The sequence below is a fragment of the Letharia columbiana genome (assembly GCF_014066305.1).
Source record: "Letharia columbiana isolate WasteWater2 chromosome Unknown Sc0000015_s0, whole genome shotgun sequence".
In the NCBI taxonomy this organism is placed as follows: Eukaryota; Fungi; Ascomycota; class Lecanoromycetes; order Lecanorales; family Parmeliaceae; genus Letharia; species Letharia columbiana.
Genome location: NW_023501054.1, coordinates 293334 through 314386, shown reverse-complemented (window position 1 = coordinate 314386; position 21053 = coordinate 293334). Strand labels below are relative to the sequence as shown.

At 38.5% G+C, this 21053-nt stretch overlaps 4 protein-coding genes across 4 annotated transcripts; 1 reads left to right on the top strand and 3 right to left on the bottom strand.

Annotated features, from left to right (window-relative positions):
- Positions 1–1491: 1491 nt before the first annotated feature.
- Positions 1492–4110, bottom strand: HO173_005458 (uncharacterized protein; the record flags this gene model as incomplete). Its single annotated transcript, XM_037307375.1, has 3 exons — positions 1492–2352; positions 2409–2729; positions 2830–4110. The coding sequence occupies 3 exons, from the start codon at positions 4108–4110 to the stop codon at positions 1492–1494; spliced, it is 2463 nt and encodes an 820-aa protein (XP_037165713.1).
- Positions 4111–4285: 175 nt separating this feature from the next.
- Positions 4286–5776, bottom strand: HO173_005457 (uncharacterized protein; the record flags this gene model as incomplete). The annotated part of the gene is made up of 1 exon (XM_037307374.1): positions 4286–5776. One exon carries the CDS (start codon positions 5774–5776, stop codon positions 4286–4288), a length of 1491 nt encoding a protein of 496 aa, XP_037165712.1.
- Positions 5777–6062: 286 nt separating this feature from the next.
- Positions 6063–8799, bottom strand: HO173_005456 (uncharacterized protein; the record flags this gene model as incomplete). The annotated part of the gene is made up of 3 exons (XM_037307373.1): positions 6063–7372; positions 7423–8497; positions 8548–8799. The coding sequence occupies 3 exons, from the start codon at positions 8797–8799 to the stop codon at positions 6063–6065; spliced, it is 2637 nt and encodes an 878-aa protein (XP_037165711.1).
- Positions 8800–11258: 2459 nt separating this feature from the next.
- Positions 11259–12215, top strand: HO173_005455 (uncharacterized protein; the record flags this gene model as incomplete). The annotated part of the gene is made up of 3 exons (XM_037307372.1): positions 11259–11300; positions 11367–11385; positions 11458–12215. The coding sequence occupies 3 exons, from the start codon at positions 11259–11261 to the stop codon at positions 12213–12215; spliced, it is 819 nt and encodes a 272-aa protein (XP_037165710.1).
- Between the last annotated feature and the right edge of the window lie 8838 nt (positions 12216–21053).

Below are 21053 nucleotides of genomic sequence, written 5' to 3'. Positions count from 1 at the left end.
CTCCGTGCGATCCTCTCATCTGTCAAAGACTAGCCTAACAGCCCACTTTCGAAAAACATGCCGCTTCTTCCACGTAGCCGGGTACCAACGCCGTCATATCCCCAACCACGCCAACAAAGAGCGAGTACGATCCCAGGCATCGACTTAACTGATACCGGCTGGTACCTAGCTCTCCAAAGACCTTTAGAGCCGTAGTACCGCTAGCTCAGATCCAAGCCCAAACCTTCTGCCGTGCGTCTCACGTCGCCAAGTCTTCAAACCCGTTAGCCTGTGCTGGCCTGGACTCGGTGTTCTTTCCCACCAACATCCGATCGTACATCCAGCGCGGATTCCGTCAGTCGGATAGAAGCTGATGCAGCTGGGATGTGTGTCTCAACATAGAAGCCCGAACGTCGAATCATACACGCGATATTTCAAAGATCGAGTTCATCAGATGCTAGCAGAGGCCCGTACCAACGAACGCTACACCATCCCACAGCACCCGAGTCCTCGCCCGGCTCTAACCCCCGCGACGATTCGTTCCGCACCATACCCGAACAAAGCATGGGCGGTTGGTCATCCGGGGGCAAAATTCCAAGTAGTCATGGAGACCGATCCCATAAACTTTCCGGTCGTCATCGGGCCGGTGTTGAGGAAGTCGGGAGACCGTTACGTTACGGCAGACCCTAATCATGGAGAGCTGCCGCCAAGATTAATTACACTCGGTTGACAGCACTCGCGCCCGGCCCAAACCACCACTATCGACGCCCGGCTCAGTTCTCACACGGTGTCGGAAGTAGGCACGGTTCACTCACTCACTGTGCGGCAATGAGCCTACAATATAGGCGGGTGTGTGTCGATCGATCTCTCCGGTCCTGATTGATTGTTCCATGCGTTCGTCACGGAGCTGAGTCTTTTGAGCCGGGGGTAGTGTACGGGTAGGGGGCATGACTGGATAGGGATTTCCTCTTTTTTCCCGCGCCTTTTTGGGTTCTATCTTTGCTGAGTGGAGAGTTTGGGGATCTTGGCTCGGGAGTGAGTGCACCGACTGACTGACTGACCGACTGCGTTGTCCAAGCTGCTTACTCTTGCCATTCTTACCGGGGCGGGAATTTTCTCTATCTCCTTCGTATCGGACTAGTGAATGAAGAGAAGGGTGCGAAGATGTATGTGTAGTAGTGGTTGCAACGGCTATGAAAGTGATGCGATGTTTTGTCGATGTCTATATCGAGCACGACTCATTGGGCTGTCATTAGTGACAGATCATGCTGCATGGTGTTCGTGGTATGAATGACTGTGTATCTATATTTGAATTCATGGTGCGGCTATCATTCTTGTAGAAAAGGAATCAATTAGTGAGGAATGGTCTGATTAATGATTCATTCGATGGGTTACGAAGACAAGCCAGAACCCCCTAATCCATCCTCCCTCCAACCCCCTCTCCCCTCGTAGCGAAAATTCTCAGCAAATTTCATCGACCAACCTACCTACCTATCTACCTACTCCCTTTGCTCACCCTTCCTTGTGCTCGTTCTTGATCGCCTTGCTAACCACCTTCGACTTCAGCACAATCACAACCGCCAATATCTCCAGCGAATTTCCCGATATGAGATCGAACATCGAAACCTTGACCTCCATCGTCCGCGCAATCCAATTGCGAATCTCGACCGCAACCAAGGAATCCAAACCATAGCTCGCCATGGGCTGACTCGGGCTCACATCCTCCACGGGCTTCATGAGCACATCGGCAATCTTGACCGCCAGCGTATCGTAAACCAGCTTCCGCGCTTCTTCAAATGACGGTGCTTTCTCAAGCTGCTGGCTGAGCGATCCGGCCTTCTGCCCGGTCCCAGAATGCGAACCACGCGACGCGTGATATGCCAGGCGCAGGTGGGAGAATTTTGAATCGCTCATCCAGAAGGGCTCTTCCTTCATGTCGTCATGGGGCCGCAGCCCCGTGATCCATTGGTAGTTGCGCGTTTTGCCTGGGCCGGCGGTCTGCGTTCGGATTGCCGCGGAAATGTAGGCGAAGACTTCATCCTCGTCGAGCCACTGCAGGCCCATGTGCTTATCGACGTGCCAGGCGCGGGCGTCGAAATCTTTGGCGAAATAGCCGGCGCCCCGAACAGGGCCGAGGCCAAGGGTCGCGGCGGGCAGGTTCTGGGCGATGCGGTATTGGGCGAAGGCGTCGAGGAAGGTGGAGGTGGCGCCATAGGCGGAATGCCCGTGGTTGCCGAGTAGGGAGGCGACGGAGCCGAGCATGAGGAAGAAGTCTAGGTTGGTAAAGGTGTGGTGGAGATTCCATGCACCTTCGACCTTGGGCGCGAGCACTTTGGTCCAGTCTTCGTGAGTTGCCTGTTCGAATAAGGCGTTCTGGACAAGCGTTAGTGAATACCATCTTTTGGGATGGCAGAAGAAAGCTTGCTTACTTGGAATACTGCAGAGCCATGTATTACACCTTTGATTGGTGGCATGAGTGCTGAACATTGTTTCGCGAATCTCTCAACACTGCTCCTGTTGGATACGTCGCATTTTAGTACGGCGATCCTGGCTCCAAGGCCCTCCAACTCATTGACTAGGTCCCGGATATCTTGGTTGTCGAGCCCACTGCGGGAAGCAAGAATGATGTTTTTGGCTCCTTGCCCAACCAGCCATTTTGTCATAGCCTGGCCTATGCCGCCTGTACCACCTGTGATGAGGTAACTAGCATCTCGACGTAACGAGGAGTGACCCAGTTTTGGAAGAGCGGCCTGCCTCTAGTATCAGCTTCAAGAAAAGATTGCCGCGCACTGGCTTACGTGAAGTAAGACGGGACTGCTTTGGGTAGTGAACGTGCGTATTATGACTTACCTTGACGTGGTCTCCCTCTCGCGGCTCAACGACGATCTTACCCATCGACTTCCCGCTTTGCATGAGACGGAAAGCTGCCTCAATTTGGGAAACAGGAAATGCATTAATTGCGGCGATGTTTTCTATGCGCCCGTTGAAAACGAGACTTGTGACCTCCGACAGAACTGTACCCGTCAGTTGAGGCTTCTTGGCTTGCAGGAGAAGCAGATCAACAGTAGCATAGGTGATGTTGTTAGTGAATTTGGTCATTTCGACCCTTGTGTTGACGATCAAGTCTTTCTTCCCGATCTCGATGAATCGGCCAAAGGGAGCAAGGCAGTTCAGAGAAGCTTTGAGCATTTCTCCAGCTAGGGAATTCAGCACCACGTCAACGCCATTCCCAGAAGTCCTATGCTTCAGAGATGCCTCAAAAGAAGTATCCCTGGAATTGAATATATGATCCTCGGGTATGTTGTACGCGGCCATGAGGAAATTCTTTTTCTCTGCGCTACCGACCGTGGCAAAAATGTCCGCCCCGATCATCTGACAGAGCCTGATAGCCGCTTGGCCGACTCCTCCGGCTGCGGCGTGGATCAGGATGGTTTCGCCAGAGGACAGACGGGCAGTGTTCACAAGACCGTAGTAAGCAGTCGAGAAAATCACGGGGATCGCCGCCGCCGAGACAAAAGATACAGCATCTGGGATTTTGGCCACCAGATGAGATGAGCACCTGGCGAAGGTACCGTATCCACCACTTGACAAAGCGCATACTCGATCCCCTATCTCAAAGCCCGAGACAGAACGTCCCATGGCGGCAATTGTACCACTGCATTCGCCTCCAAAATGCTCCGAGGAGATCTGGCCCACCGCATACATTACGTCTCGGAAGTTGACGCCGGTTGCTTCGACTTTGATCTCAACGAAGTCATCCAACAGGGAGGTCGTGGCACTCTTGTCGTCTTCGAAATAAAGCGTATCTAGAAGCCCTGGTGATTCAATCGTCAGGCTTAAGGGTCGGTCTACCTGATTGAACGGTTGTAGCTCGGGATCTCCCTTTCTGCCTTGTCGGACAGCCCAACGACTGGCATCGTTATCTTCGATAACTCGCGGAATGAACATCTGGCCATGTCTCTCCATGAACTCCCTCTCCACTTCTCTCCCAGAGGCTTCAGCGCCCCAAGACGCCTTGAAGACTCTGCAGATGAGATCTGAGGTAGCGTCCGCGGAAAGGCGATCTTTCCCATCCAAGTCGAGTAAGATTGGCAGAATACCAGCATTCTCATTGCGAAATGTCCTGATCATCCCGAATATCAAATTGGCATTCGGCGTTGCTGTCTCCAAGTTCGCATCTTGGACAACCCACAGTAAACCCTGAGCCGAGCAGAGTTTTTGGACTGCATCAAAATCCTCGCTGGAGAGGGTCGCCAAGATCGGAGAGTCTAGCTCGTCCAAGAAAATGCAAATGGAATTGCTTAAATCAATGTCTTTCTAGCGCTGCCAGAGACACCACCGTAGGATGTTTCGTGCCTGTTGGCCCGAGGGTATCTTGGAGTCTTGCGAGGGACACGCGGGTAGGTATCTTGCTGCAGACTATGAGGACGTCCCCAGAAAGTTCGTGGTCCTCTGTCGGGGCTAGCTCGCCGTTTGTGTGGCCGTTGACTCCTTTTTCGCTCGATCCCGGGAAATCAGGATGCGGTTGCCATTCCATTTTCCAACAGGGGTATGTTGTTCCCGTTGCGTCTAGTCCGACAGCCTTGTTCGAAAGCGTTGTGGACGTGAAACCGTTAACAGAGATGAGGGGAACACCTCTGTCGTGATCCGTACCCATTACAGAAATTGATCCGATGGTTTGTTCGACCAATGATTTAGAGGCACCGCTGCCGTAAATCTCGATATGCTCGTCTTTGATGCGGTGTATGTCACGAGACACCGAGATCTCTTCAACCCGTGAAGCTATAGGTGTTCCGCTGAGCAACTTCAAACCTTCGGTGAGCATCGGGAACGAGACCTGGAAGCATGAATCGAGAAACCCTGGGTGGACGATATAGTCGCTCTCCGCCTCGTGCGGCATCCTATCTTTGGTATGTGGAATCCGAAGGCGCCCATAAACACTGCTTGCGCCTGTTCGACATTCTACAAGATTGCGGAAGGATGGTCCAAACTCAAGTCCCATTGATGTGAATGTTTCGTAGATCTTCTCGCACTCCACTCCGTTCACCGAAGCTTCTGCTGTTCGAGAGTTACTCTCCACGACGAGTGACCGTCCTGTCTCAAGAGAGCGCTGACCCTCTACTGGGTTGGAATGATTGTCCAGTTGAACGGCGATCTGACCTCGGCAGTGTTCCATCCACCCTCGTTCCTGGTTCCAGGAGAAGATGATGAACTCGTACCAAAGATCAGATGATGCGCGAGTGCTCTCACCTAGTGGCCTGAGGTTAAGCACTGTTTCGATCTGAGAGGACTCGGGAAGGACTAGGGCTTGCCCCACGGAGACCTCTCTCAGCACATACTTGGTGAAGGGAACACCTCCTGTGAGGGCATGCTGATGCGCTGCTTCCATGGCCATGGTAAGGAAGAAGGTCATTGGACATACGACATCGGATTGTACCTTGTGATCTCGTAGCCAGGGCAAGTTGTCAAGCTCAATAATGTTCCTCCACCTTGGTTCGATGTCATTAGAATCGACAGCCTGGACGCCGAGAATATCGCTCCGACCAAACTTACGAAGGCGGTGGTTTCGAGACAGACGAGTCTCGTGCCAGTACGAATGCTCGTGATTCCATGGGTATGTAGGAAGATCGACTAACACTGCGGGTTTCTTTCCATTGGCCTGGTTGACAGCAGATAGGTCGATAGCGCAGCCTCTGATCAGCAACTCTGATGCCAGCTGCAAGGCTGATTGCAGAGCGTCTGTATTTCGTTTCAAGCTTGGGAGATAGTCAATCTTACGGGGAGGGCTGAGCTCCATGTCGAGGATCTCTCGCACAGGACCCGCTAAAGCCGAATGAGGTCCGATCTCTATCAGAACGTCGACTTTGGATCTGGCATGAATCTCTTCAACAGCTGGTAAGAATTTGACTTGAGAGACAAGATTGGACACCCAGTAGGTAGGATTGAGCACCAATGTGTTGATTGGAACGCCAGTCAAAGAAGAAACGAACTGCACAGCTGCTGACTGCACAGGCCTTATGCCCTTAAGAGCAGAGCGATAGCTTCCCGAGATCGTTTTGAGATGATGGGAGTGATACGCGACATCAACATGAAGTTTTCGGCTGAAGAGAGACCCTTTCCGCAGCTTCGCCATGTAGGCGATCAATCGCGGTTGCATCTCCCGAGATAGTGACGCTGGAAGGACTGTTGACACAGGCAACAACAACGCTACCAGCGAGGCCTAGTTCATTGATCAAAGAGGTCGCAGCAACCTCACTGGTCCCGAGTGCTAACATGCCTCCCCTGATCTCAGGATGTTCCTTATGTAAACGAGCAGCGGCCTCTCCACGATGAAATGCAATTGCCATGCAGGATTCTAAAGACAAAGCGCCAGCGGCAAAAGCTGCCGCGATCTCTCCACTTGAATGGCCGGTCACGGTGGTCGGCTGCACGCCCCAAGACCGTAGCACAAGCACTAGCGCAATCTGTATCGCTGTGCAGGCTGGCTGGCTGATGGACGCTTGTCCAAGGCGTGATGATTTGGCGTCCTTCAAAATCTCATCCCGCAGGTTGTAGGACGCCCCGAACTTGAGGATAGAAGTCGCTGCCGCATCGATGGCAGAAGCATAGACGGGATTCGAGGTGAGAAGCTCACGTCCCATTCCGTACCATTGTGCTCCTTGGCCCGTGAAGACGAATCCGACTTGCGGTACCTTCTTAGAACGCAATGGAGCGAGGTCTGGCTTGTTGAGCTTTTCGATCAGGTTGCCCGCTGAGTCCGCCACATACGTAGCCTTCCATGGAAGTAAGGATCGTCGTTGGCCTAGAGTAAAGGCGAGGTCACTCAAGAGGTCATCATCTTTGTCGTCGAGGTGCGAGCTTAAATATTCCTTCAGTCTGATTGCTTGATGATCCAACGACGCTTTGTCATACGCTGCCAAGAGAAACAACCTAGCTGGCATTTCGGGTGCAGTATCAATCACCTCTTCTTTCAACACAGTGTTTGTATGGGGTTTCATTCCATTGGTATGTTCCTGAGAGCCATGGGCTTCGTTGTTGATCACCTCTTCTTTCAACACATTATCTGTGTGGGGTTCAATCCCACTGGTATGTTCCTGAGAGCCATGGGCTTCGTTGTTGATCACCTCTTCTTTCAACACATTATCTGTATGGAGTTCAGTTCCATTGGTATGTTCCTGAGAGCCAGGGGCTGCGCTGTTGATCGCTTCTTCTTTCAACCCACCCATTTTGTGGGGTTCAATTCTATTAGTTTCTTCCAACACACCATTTGTATGGGATTCAACTCCAATGGTATGTGCCTGAGAGCCATGGGGTTCACCGTTGGTCAGTTGTTTTAGGCGCTGTCTTCGAAGATACGGGCTCTCCTCCAAAATGACATGGGCGTTTGACCCTCCTAATAGAAATCAGTACTTGGCACGTCAGTAGATGAGGAAGGAGTTTCACCAAAACCAAAGTTGCTCACAGAGGCCCTGCGTACGGACGTCTCTGGCCAGGGAAGCGGTTGAGTAGCTACCACCAGGCTTTTGCCAAGTGCAGGAATATTGGGATTGGCTTTTACAAACCCAGAGTTGGGCAAGATGATTCCCCTCTCAAGCATCATCGCTGCTTTGATGATCGCCACGATTCCCGACGCTCCTTCTAGATGGCCGACATTGGTTTTGACGGAGCCAAGATAGAGGGGGTTTTCAATAGATCTATTTTTGCCAAGCACAGCTTCGATCACGCGTGTCTCAATAGGATCTCCGATGGCGGTTCCAGTGCCATGAGCCTCGACATAGGTAGTTTCAGCAGGATCCAGACCAACATTTTCGTAAGTCGCGCGAGCCAGGGCTGCTTGGGCTTCTTCGCTAGGCATTGTCATGCCATTGGTTCGACCATCCTGATTGATACCAGAATTACGCACCACCGCTCGAATAGGATCTCCGTCTCTAATCGCATCCTTGAGAGGCTTCAGGATAGCAATGCCGGCACCCTCGCCGGGGCCGTAGCCATCGGATCGATCGTCAAAAGCGAAGGACTTTCCTTCTGGCGAAAGTAGCCTGATATTAGACTTTGCGATGAGCAAGTCCGGTAGGAGGTTCAGATGCGAGCCGCCAACAATAGCTTGTTTGGATTCCCCGGTGCGTAAACTTTGGCACGCGAGGTGGAAGGCGGTCAAGCTCGACGAACAAGCAGTATCAGCGGTGAAGCAAGGCCCGCATAAATTGAAAAAGTATGATAGCCTTGCCGATAAGATTGCGTCCTGGTTTCCAGTCTCAAGAAAGGTGGGCATTGTTTCGGTATCTTTCATCATGAGCTTGCTATAGTCGGACTGAGAGCCTCCAACGAAAACCCCCACAGCCCGGCCAACTAGCGACTGGAAAGGAATGCCGGCGTTCTCCATCGCCTCATAAGCGCACTCCATCAGGAGACGCTGTTGCGGGTCCATCGACTTGGCTTCCTGGGCTGTAATACTGAAAAAGTGGGCATCGAAGCGTGAGAGATCTTCGGAAAGGAAGTGACCGCCTTTCGAGTACCACTATAAGGTGATTTAGGATCTTTTCAGATCGCAAGAGATGTCCAACTCACGCAATTTGTTTTGTCGGGATTTGGATGATAGAATGTCTCCTGCGAAAACCTATCCTTGGGAACCTCCGACCAAGTATTTCGAGCTTTGAGGCAGAGATCCCAGAACTTTCCCATGTTCGAAACATACTCCGGGAGGCGGCATGCCATTCCAACAATTGCAATCTGCATTGATCTCTCCTCTGGCGCATTCTGGGGGGACGATTCTCCATCGGCGGACGGGTAAGCATACCCATTGTCTAAATCCATGGGCATGATTAGGTCTGGCTTCTAAAAGCCTGAGTAAATGCAGCCCTCTGAGGACAAACTGGCAGATTACAAACGCTTAAAGGCAAGTCCGGGCTGGAAAAGGCCCCGTTTTCAACATCTTTCTGGTCGGTTTCCGTCTTTCTTTCTCTCTCTCTCAGATGAGTGTAAGGGGGGGAGCGATGATGAGCATTCAGGGTGGGAAGACTGGAAGCTAGAAAATGATGAGGAAAGACTTGCCGCAGGCTAGATGTAATCGCGTATTCGCAGCGAATAGGGCGACTGTCCGAGCTGGGCCGATATTCAGGTCACGAGCTAACAAACCATTGGGACGGAGTGGGTGGTCAGATCTTTCATGTTAGAACTCGGGGATATGGAATCGATCTGTGAGGTTCCAGAAACGCGCATGTGGTGATTGCGATGCCCTCCAACTTCATAGGGCGAGATGAGTGTGCCGAGTCATAGCCTGAACCACGCAACCACGGCGTGCCCCGGTATCTCCGTCTGTGTTGATATGGGATGTCCTTTTCCCCTCATTGGATGAAGTCAAGGTCGCATTCGCCTGCATGGCACTCAAAACAGCACTCAGATAGCTGCATCCAACAGCATCGGCTGGTGTCAGGGAGGATCAAAAGCAAGTCTGGTGCCGAGTCTATTACGTGTCCGATCCCAAGGCGCCCGATGTCTGGTACCGCGAGGATGGTATTGCTGTCCCTGGGGCCTACGTTAGGCATAAAAACAACACGGATGGCCATCATCCGGCCAGTGGTTGTAGGAGAGAAATATAAGGGCAATGCCGGGGCATATGTTAGAGGGTTTAGAGCATCAGGAGTGCTGTGGTCTCTACCTCCAGGTCGATGAGACATGAGCATCAACAAGACATTGCATCTACAGTGAGATGAGTGTAATTTTGTACTCTGTAACTTATACACCAACTCAGTGACATGTAAACAAGGATGCGTCATACGAGGGTGATCGACAACGTTTTGCCGGCGTTAGGTTACTTTGTGCTAGCTTGATCGAGTAAGGTCGCGCCTGCTAACCGGGATTGTTCTTGCTAGGCACGCGCGGGTAGCAAAAAAAAAGCCCGTACGCTCGTTAATGAATTTCTGAGTTACATGCTCCTCCCAGCCATCCACAATATAGTGGTTCGTAGTGTGGAGGGCCTCGCTTCTCCTAGCCGTTTGCGGGCTAGGGTGTATGGGCTTTTTTGCTACCCGCGTGCTAGGTAAACGAGAAAACTCCCGGTTGGAGGGTTCAGGCGCCAAAGATTTCATCCCGAGCCGCATCACTTTCCAAACATAAGACTCTTTCTTCTCCAAATATCTCAACTCTGCAGATCAACCTGAGACAACGTCAAGGCGCCCCCATGGGCCGGACTATTGATTGGGAGGCCTGGACTGGTCCAGACTAAAGCCATACACACACAACCTATGGTCTATATTGAAAGTCGGTACATTTGGGGCGCATCATGAAGCGCTCGACAGAACATACACAATCATTCAATAATGATCACGGGTTAAGGCTATAGCGTTGAAGACTGCCGAATGGTAAGTACTTCAATCCGAGTTTTGGCGGCACTTGGGAGAATCTTCATAATAATCATCGACAAGGGAAGGTTTTAGAGCGGTGGCGATGAAAGGTGTTGGACCTTGATGCAGGTAACCTATAATAATCCTGGGTGCTGGTGGCGCTTTATTAAACGCCAAATGTCTGGTAGACGTTGGAATAGGATGCTTGACTGTTCGGGAAGGTGATATCTACACGAAGCCGACTTTCCCGGACCTCCACCAACACCTCCTTCCCCCCAACCATCCACCCTCATTGCCAAAATATCATCTTCAGCATATGCACACATGTCCAATCAGCGGATGCATCTTGTATCATCAACATGCTCGTTGCTTAGTCGGAAGCCATCCACATTTCCAGTTTACCACCACACTCAATTAGTCAATCTGCATTTGCCATCACCATCAACATGTGTGCAAATGCGAAATCAAAGTGGATCATCAAAATGCTCATTGCTCGGCCATAAGCCAACCATATGTCCGCATTCACCACGTTCGATAATGGCATTCTGTGCATCTTATTACGGACCCCCCTCTCCTGGCACTGCTCGCGTGGACACCCTTTCTTTCCTTCGCGCTTATCTCGCAATCCTTTCTTCAATACGTTCCAAAACTCACGTCGGGAAGACACGACTTCGGGTAACTTTGGGTATCTTTTTCCTCATATCAAACACTCAGCAACGCTCTAGAACGTTCCTAAACTCCCATCGAGAAGTCACTGCTTGAAGAAACCTTCTCCTCAAACCCAACACTTAGAAAAATTCTAGAAGGTTCTTAAAGTCCTATCAAGAAGTCACTGCTCCGAAAAACCTCTTCCTTACACCCAACACTGAACAACGCTCGAAAACGTTCCCAAAGTTCCATCGAGAAGGGGGAAGAGAAGTCGACGGCTTCGAAAAGATGAAGTTCCTATGTATCCACGGCGCATGCTGCAATCCGGATGTAAGCAGTTGCTGCCACACAGTCACAAAAGATGTCCAGGCATATTAGCTAACTCGAACCTCGCAGACAATGAAATGGTCCATAAGTGCGTCCATCCACCCCGCTTGTCCCCATAGGGCGTAGTGGAAGGTCCACCTCCAACACTCACCTAACCCAGATCGACTCCTGAGACAGCTCTCGGACGATGAGAACATCACCTTCCACTTCGCCAAAGGATACCTCGACTCCCCGCCCCCACCCTGGCTCGCAGAACAGCTCGAAGGCCCCCCGCACCTCCGATTCTTCCAATGGGACTCCGCCTTCCTCGACATCGGCTACGACCGCCACGTGGAAAAACACGGCGTCCCCGATCTGAAAAACATCCGAGACACCGACGTGGAGGAAGCGAAGCGCGACCTCGCGCCCATCTACGAAGACCTGGACATCGCCCCCGAGCCCTGGAGCGTCAGCGTCGCCCTCGAATACCTGCACAACATCATCGAAGACGAGGGGCCCTTCCACGGCGTCATCGGCGTGTCCGAAGGCGCCGCCGTCGCCGCGACCCTGCTCGTCGAGGACCTCCAGTCCCGCGCCGCCGGCGGGACGAGGAGCGATCTCCGCTGCGGCCTCTTCTACATCGGCGCGCCCGCCATGTCCGCGGACGGCACACGCGCCGTCCTGTACGAAGAGGACGGCCAGGTCGTCAACGTGCCCACGTGCCACGTCATGGGTGTGAAGGACATGTTCCGGGTCTTCGCGGAGCCGTTGCTCAAGATCTGCGACCCGGACAAGGCCCTCGTCATCAATGACCCCGGCGGCCATCGCATCCCGCAGGACGTGGAGACCAATGACTTGATCGCGGAGTGGATCAGGCAGCAGCAGCGGGAGTTTGTAAAGGAGCAGCGAGACGGAGCCGCTGCCCTTGGTTCCGCATAGGAGTAAAGCGATAGAGTGGAGCCGAGGGAGAGATGGGAACGTTTTAATATGTTCGTAGCGGGTAGACGATGGCGAGTTGAAGACGATGTAAATGTTCTATGGATACCAGACTTCAGAAAAACATCACTCCGCCAATCAAGCAAATCGTGCCGTGGTGCCTATGCCTGCTATCAAGCCCTTGCTGCGGGGTGCGGTGTTGCAATAAAGGCAGAGGCGTTAGTGTATGCCAGTACGAGTACCCCCAAATCTTGCACGCCAGGGCCCTGGGGGGACTGTTCGAGTTGCGGATTTGGCCCAGGTGGCCCCTAGTAGAGTAACTGGACTTGCCCCCTCCGGTGCGGAAAACTTCCGCTATGAGTAGCTGGTATATGCGCAGTTCGGCTCTGGGAGCCGGGGACTCCCCTATTTTATACTTAGGCGCTCCTCGAATTGCCGATGCTTTTAATCTTACTGATAATTACTATCGCTGATAAGTTATTATAGTTTCTATAGTAAATATTTACGTTATAAGTATATTTAAAACTTAATAGTTTATTTAATTATTAATATTAATATTATAGTAACTATTAAGAAATTATTATAATTTAACTTATATATATATATAATATAAAAGATATTAATTATCTATATAATCTATAGAGTAGATATATACGATATTAAGTCTACGCTAGTAATTCTATAAGTATTTCTAAGATATCTTATAATAATTATCTATAAAAAATAGAGAAATACTATATTCTTATAATAAGAAGTATATATATATAAATAAGTTTTCGAAATACTAGAAAGAAATAAAGATATCGAGCTAATTAGTAGTATAAATCTTATCTATCGTAGTAAAATCTTTTAAATAATATCGAAGTAAGATATCGAACGATTTTAATTCGTTTAAATATATATTATTCGATCTTTCTTTTAATCTTTCTTTTATAGAAATCTAATTAGCTATAATCGACGTAGTAGATTCTTCTCTTATATACTTATTATAATAATATATTATATTAATATAGTAAGAATAATAGACTAAATTATAGTAATATTCTTCGCTTATTAAGTAATAATTTAATATAAGATCGTAAAGAGCTAAGTCGTATTCTTAATACTAATAGTCTTACTATCGCTTAATTTCTTCGTAATATTCTTCGTATTTTTCTACTATAGTATTCTTTTCTCTTACTTTAACTAAGTAAGTAAGATTAATAATATTTAATAAGCTAACTAAGTAACTAACTAAACAACTTATAGAGATCTTCTTTTATATTACTAACGTCGAGTTTTCTAATTTTAATTCTTCTTTTTCTACTATATTATACGTATAAATAGATATTTCGATAATCGAGTAGCGTGAAAATTAAATAAACTATCGTTACTATTTTAGTTATAAAGATTAAGATCGTATAGTAAATATATAATAAGATTCGAAGATAAAAAAGTAGAATCGTATTCTCGATGAAAGCTAGTATAGACTATAATAGAGATATTTAAATATATATATAGCTATAATATAAATAAGACGAGTCTCTTAGCGTATAAACTTATAATAATATTAATAGATCTAGTAAAAGAATTAATAAGACGAGGTTTTAATTAAATAGTACTCGATAATTAATAAGTATATATGAGAGTCGACTTAAAGCGTTATATTATTAAATATTAATATAAACTTTATATAAACGTATAATATAGACGTAGCTTATAGAGACGTCTACTATATTATAAAATTAAGTAAAATTAAATCTTAAGATATTACTATTAATTATTAAAAATTTATTATAATTTAACTTATATATATATATAATATAAAAGATATTAATTATCTATATAATCTATAGAATAAATATATACGATATTAAGTCTACGCTAGTAACTCTATAAGTATTTCTAAGATATCTTATAATAGTAACTATATTAATATATACGAGTAAAGATCTATAAAATAAATTTATAATTTTTTTTTTTTTAATTAGAGCTATCGAGTAAATTTAATAAGCGAACTTTTAATAGACGATATTTAAATTCTTTGCCTTTAAATTTTTATATAACTAAATTTAATAATTCTTTTCTTATTTATAAGCCTATATTATATTCTATAATTTAAAAGAAAAATATTAAAATTATAATAGAAAATAAAAAAGTTATTCTTAAATTAAATAATATATACCTATTTTTTGATTAGGGCTGTCGAACGAACTTTGATAAGCGATATTCGAACTCCTTACGCTTTGATTATTATAAAACTAAATTTAGAAATTATTTTTTTATCTGAAAGCCCATATTTCGTTCTATAATTTAAAAAAATAATCTCAAAATTTTAATAGAAAATAAAAAAGTTATTCTATATGTTAATAACGTACACCTATTTTTTTAATAAGAGAGGGCGAGATTTTAATAATTGCGAACGCTAATTTATTTATCCGCGATAACTTAGTCGATCTAATTAAAGAGCGTAGCGAATCTAAATTTATAATTAACTATATATATAAATTCAAGATTTTTAAGCTTAGCTCTATCTTATTCTTTTATATATATTAATAATAGAATAAGATAGAGCTAAGATATAAAATCTTAAATTTATATATATAATTAATTATAAATTTAAATTCGCTACGCTTTTTAATTAAATCGACTAAGTTATCGCGAATAAATAAATTAATATTTATAGTTATTAAAATCTTTTATTTAATCTTTAATTCTTTAATAACTTTATTATTTTCTATTAAATTTAAATTTTTTTTTAATTATAGCCCGTAGCTTACGCTTTTTAATAATAAAAAAATAAAAGAATTTAGTCTTATAATTATTAAAGCGTAAGAAATTTCAATATCGCTTATAGAAGTTCGCTCGATAGCTCTAATTAAAAAATAGATATAATTTATTTAATTTTAGAATAACTTTTTTATTTTCTATTAAGATTTTAAGATTTTTTTAAATTATAGAATTAAATATAGGCTTTTAAATAAAAAAGAATTATTAAATTAAGTATTATAAATATTTAAAAGTAGAGAATTTAAATATTTCTTATTTAAAACTTATCTATTTTAATAAGAATACTCTTTTATATAAGTTTAAATACTTAAGTAATAATAACTTTAATAAAATTCGAATTTATTAATCTCCCTCGTTAAAAAATAATAAAACTAATAAGTTTTTTATAAATTATAAAAATAGTAATAATAGTAATTAAAATAAAAAAATTATAATAGATATTAAAATTAACTTCTTATTAAATTAATTTAAATTAATTTAAAGTTAATTAATTTTCTAGAAATCTATTATTAATATAACTTCTCTTTTTTCTATTAAAGTTTTACTACTTTTTTTAATTATAGAACTTAATCTACGCTTTCTAATAATTTAAAAATTTAAAAATTTAATCTTATAATTCTAAGTAAATCTTAAATTCAAATATTTTCACTCTTCGAAGTTCGAGAATCGAGTTTAATCTCGATATCAGATTTAAAAATAAATTACTTTCTATGAATTTAGTTTATAGGCCTAAACTTATTATTAATAATAAGTTTAGACCTAGATATTCGCGAATATAAATTACGCGATAATATAATATATCTTAATAATAATAATAATAATAATAATAATAATTAGTTTTAATAATAATAAATAATAAATTATTAATAATAGATTTTATATAAGTAATTACTTTACGATATTTAATAAAAGTATAATAAGAGTATATATATTACGTAGTCTTTAAAGTTTATAAATTAATATTTTAATATTTAAAAGTAATATTTAATATTTTAAAAAAGATATAAATAATATTATATTAATATATAGCTAATATAGAAAAAACTCTTTCTCTTATATTCTCTCTAGAGTTTAAAGAATTTTAAGAATTTTTTTAAATATCTATAATTTAGATATAGTATAAATTTAAAAATAAATTCTCGAAGAAAGAAGATAATATTATTTAAGATTTTTAAAGAAAGCTCGACTATTAGACGAAGTCGTAATAAAATTAAGATTTTTAATATATATAGATTTAGTATAAAAGCTTAAAAGAGCGATATCTCTTATTTTTCTTTTTACTTCTATAAGAATTAATCTTACTACGAGATTTATATATAAATATATATATATCTATTATTATATTTATATTACTATATAAGTTTAAGTCTATAAATTAAATTTATAAAAAGTAATTAATTTTTAAATCTAATTTCGAGATTGAATTCCACTCTCGAAGAGTGAATTTTTTTTAATTTAAGATTTACTTAGAATTATAAGATCGAATTTAATATAAATTATTTAAAAGTATAAGTTATATTCTATTATTTAAAAAAAATTAAAAAGATTTTAATAGTAAAAAGAGAAGTTATATAATTAATAAGTTTTTAAAAAATTAATTAACTTTAAATTAATTTAAATTTAATTAATAAGAAATTAATTTTAATATTAATAATAGTTCTTTTATATTAATTATTATTATTATTATTTTTATAATTTATAAAATAATTATTAATTTTTCGAACTTTACGAATTTTATAATTTTACGATTTTGCATTTTTACGATTTTTTAGAGAGAGAGATTTATAGATTTAAATCGAGAACGGAGCGAAATAGTTTCGAATTTTATTTAAATTATTATTACTCGACTATCTAAGTTTATATAAAAGAGTATTTTTAATAAAATAAATAAGTTTTTAATAAGCGATATTTAAATTCTCTATCTTTAAACATTTATAAGATTAAATTTAGAAATTTCTTTTTTATTTAAAAACCTATATTTTATTTTATAATTTAAAAAAAAGTCTTAAAATTCTACGCTGCGCAACGGGGCGGGGGACCTCGACGGGGTTTCGGGGGGGGTCGGGGTCGGGGTGGGGTTTCGGGTCGGGGTTTCGAGTTTCCTCGAAACCCCGACCCCACCCCGACCCGAGAGCGAGATTTCGAGGTATTCGATAAACGCCGACGCCGAGATAATAAATTTAATCGAGATTCTTCTCTTATATTTAATAGCTTCTTTATTTTAATTATTAAATAACTCTATTATTAATAGTTTAATATATTTTAAATTATTATTCTATTTACTTCTAATAAGAATAAATTAGATTAAATCTTAAAGTAATAAAAAAAAGCTACGAAAATTAATAAGAGATAGATATTTCTTAAAAAATATAATAATCTTCTTTAGCGTATTTTATTATTTTTAGAGTATTAATTAATAATAATTAAGTATAAAATAGTTATTAATTATCTTCTAAATAATATATTTCTTACTTTATATACTATATTTAACTTTATATAAATTATTATTATCTAAAAAATACTTCGAGATAATATTAATTTATATATCTTTATTTAAAGTTCTCGCGATTTTTATTAATACTCTATAATAATATTAGAGCTAAAAATCTTAGTCGCTATTATAATCTATATAAGAATCTTTTATTTTTCTACTATTTATAACTATTAAAGAATTAATAAAATTATATCTATAGCTTTAATAATTATAGAGAAAATAACTTAAAATCGCTATATTCTTCTTCGAAAGTATATATATTATTTAAATCTTATTTAAGAGAATCTTATAATTATTAAAATAGATTAATAGAAGTAGTCGATATAATATAAGAAACTTCTTTTATTTACTAGCGAGATTTGAAAGAATTAAGATTTTCTTAGAATATCGAGTTTTTATATAATAATTAATAAATATATAATTAAAAAGATAAGATATATATCTTACTCTATTATAGCTTTAGATAAGTTAATTAAAAAAAATATAAGCTCTTTATAATTAATAATAAAGGCTATCTCTATAATTATATATAATATTTCTTAATATAAAAATTAGAAGATAGATTAAAAATTAAAGAATTTAAAGAAATATTAATTATAATATTAAAATTAGCTATAAATATCCTTTTAAAAAATATTATTCTCTTTATAAATAACTATTTTACTTATTCGAAGCTAGCTATAACTTTAAGAGATAAAAAAATTACGATATATAGAATTATAAAGTCTACTCGACGAAATCTTTTAAAATTACTTATAGAGATAAAATAGATATTTACTAAGAATATTCTCTATGAAGTTCTTACTATAATAGTTTAGAATAATATTCTTATAATAGTTTAATAAGATAATAATCTTATTTTAGAACTTATTACTAAATATAGTATTTAAGAGATTAATAACTATATCTTTAAAAAAAAAATATCTTAGTAAAACTAATATAAATGCTTATATTACTTTATCTACTTTTAAAAAAAATAAGAAGAATATCTAAGAGAAGAAATTTAAGATTTTTAAGCTTTTCTATTATTATAATAAGTATATAGAGAAAATAAATCGATTTAATATTTTAATAGTTATATATACTTCTTAGCGAGTTTATAATTATAATTAAATACTCTTATTTACTAATATTTAAATAAAGAGTCTTATAAATACTTTTAAGCTTTATAAATTAATAAGAGTTATTTAAGAGTATTAGAAATTCCTCGAAAGTATAATAATAGAGTTATTAAAAGAAAGAGATATCTATTAAATAAGACTAAATTCCTTCTCTATCTCTATATTATTAAAGATATTATAAGATAATTATAATTAATAAGACTTAAAGATTATTTAAACGTACTTTATATATTATAAGAATATTTAAAATTAAGATTTTAAATAAGAGACTAATAGAAATAGAGGTAATACTTTTAAGATACGCGGAGAATATAAAGTATATTAGATCTTTTTATATTATAAAGAAAATTACGTAAGCTAATTTTATAAAGAAAATAATATATTAGACTCTATATAATAGATCTAGACTATATTTATTAAATTATATTAATATAATAGAGTAGTAATCGAAATAATAGTGCGAAGAAAACAATTTATTACCTCTCGGCGTTTATTAAATATCTTATTATCTCGATAAACTCTAAGTATCTCTAAGCGACTTCTCTTAAATTTAATATTATATATTAAGAACTATGATAAAAGATATTATAAAATACGATATTATAATCTAAATTAGAGTATAAGATATAAATACTTAGAAAGATACTTAGAATATATATAAAATTATATTTACGAGATATTAAAGAAGTATTATAAGAATATTATAAGAATAATAGTCTTAAGCTAATCTAATTAATAGACTTAGCGAGATAACGAAATACTCTCGTTATCTTAATAGAAAAATCTTATCTTAACTTAATCTTATCTCGTTAAAATCTTAACTAGAAGCGAGGTAATATTAGATATCTAAAACTTCGTCTTATCTCGCCTCGTTACGTAGCGTATAAAATTCTAATAGAAAATAAAAATATTATTTTAAAATTATATAATATATATTTAATTAATGCTATTCGACTATCGAGCGAACTTTAATAAGCGATATTTAAATTTCTTACGCTTTAATAATTATAAGACTAAATTAAAAAATTCTTTTTTTATCTAAAAGCTTATATTTCGTTCTATAATTTAAAAAAAAATCTTAAAAATTTAATAGAAAATAAGAAAGTTATTCTATATATTAATAACGTATATCTATTTTTTTAATAATAACGATCTTACGAACGCTAATTTATTTATTCGCGATAAGTTAGTCGATCTAATTAAAAAGCGTAGTAACTCTAAATTTATAATTAATTATATGTATAAATTTAAGATTTTTAAGCTTAATTTTATCTTATTCTTTTATATATATTAATAACTCTAAATCTATTTATATTTAATTATATAAGTTTATCTAATACTTCTAAAGTTTAATATTAATAAAGTAATTAATTATTAAAAAATTTAAATTAATTAAAATATAGAATATATAAGAACATCGCTAAAAGTATAATAATAATTATTATCGCGATTCGAGTTATAAGAAGATAAGTATTATTAAGATATCTAATATATAATATCTTAATTATTTTTACCCCACGATTATATTTTTTTAAGACTACGATAATTCTATCGCCTTAATATTTTATATTAATTTTTATATAAACGAAGAAAAGATTCGCGAGTTTTTTATTCTCTTAATTAATATTAAGAAGTAGATTTAAATAAATATTAGAGATATAGTATTATACGATATCGAAGAATCTATCTAAGTAAAATATTAAGAGTAATATTTAAATTAAGTTTATAATCTAGTTATTAAATTTTATAATATAAATCGTTAATTAATTAAAGTAATTATAAAAGATATATAATCGATAGTTAGCTTTAATAATTATTTTATTATATTCTAATTATAGCGAGATCGCTATATAATTAATATAAAATATATAAAAACTCTATAAGATAGAGTAATAAAGAAAATTTCTCTAAAAGTAATAAAGAAGATTACTTAATTTATTATTTATATTATTTATATTATTTATATATAAAAGAATAAGATAGAGCTAAGTTAAAAAATCTTAAATTTATATATATAGTTAATTATAAATTTAAGTTCGCTACGCTTTTAATTAGATATCGCGAATAAATAAATTAATATTCGTAATTATTAAAATCTCTTCTTTTACTTTTAATAATTTAATAACTTTACTATCTTCTATTAAAATTTATTAAAAAAAAAATTATAGATCGTAATTTACACTTTTCGACTATAAGAAAATCTTAAGATTTAATCTTATAATTCTTTAAAGATAAGGGATTTAAAGATCGCTTATTAAAGATCGCTTATCAAAGATCGCTTATCAAAGATCGCTTATTAAAGATCGCTTATTAAATTTACTCGATAATCCTAATTAAAAAAATTAGAATATGAATTTAATTTATAAACTTACTCGTATTATTATAATAATATTAATATATAGAATAAAGATTATAAAAAATAAAAGAGCTTTTTATTTTAAATAAGACTCGCTTTAA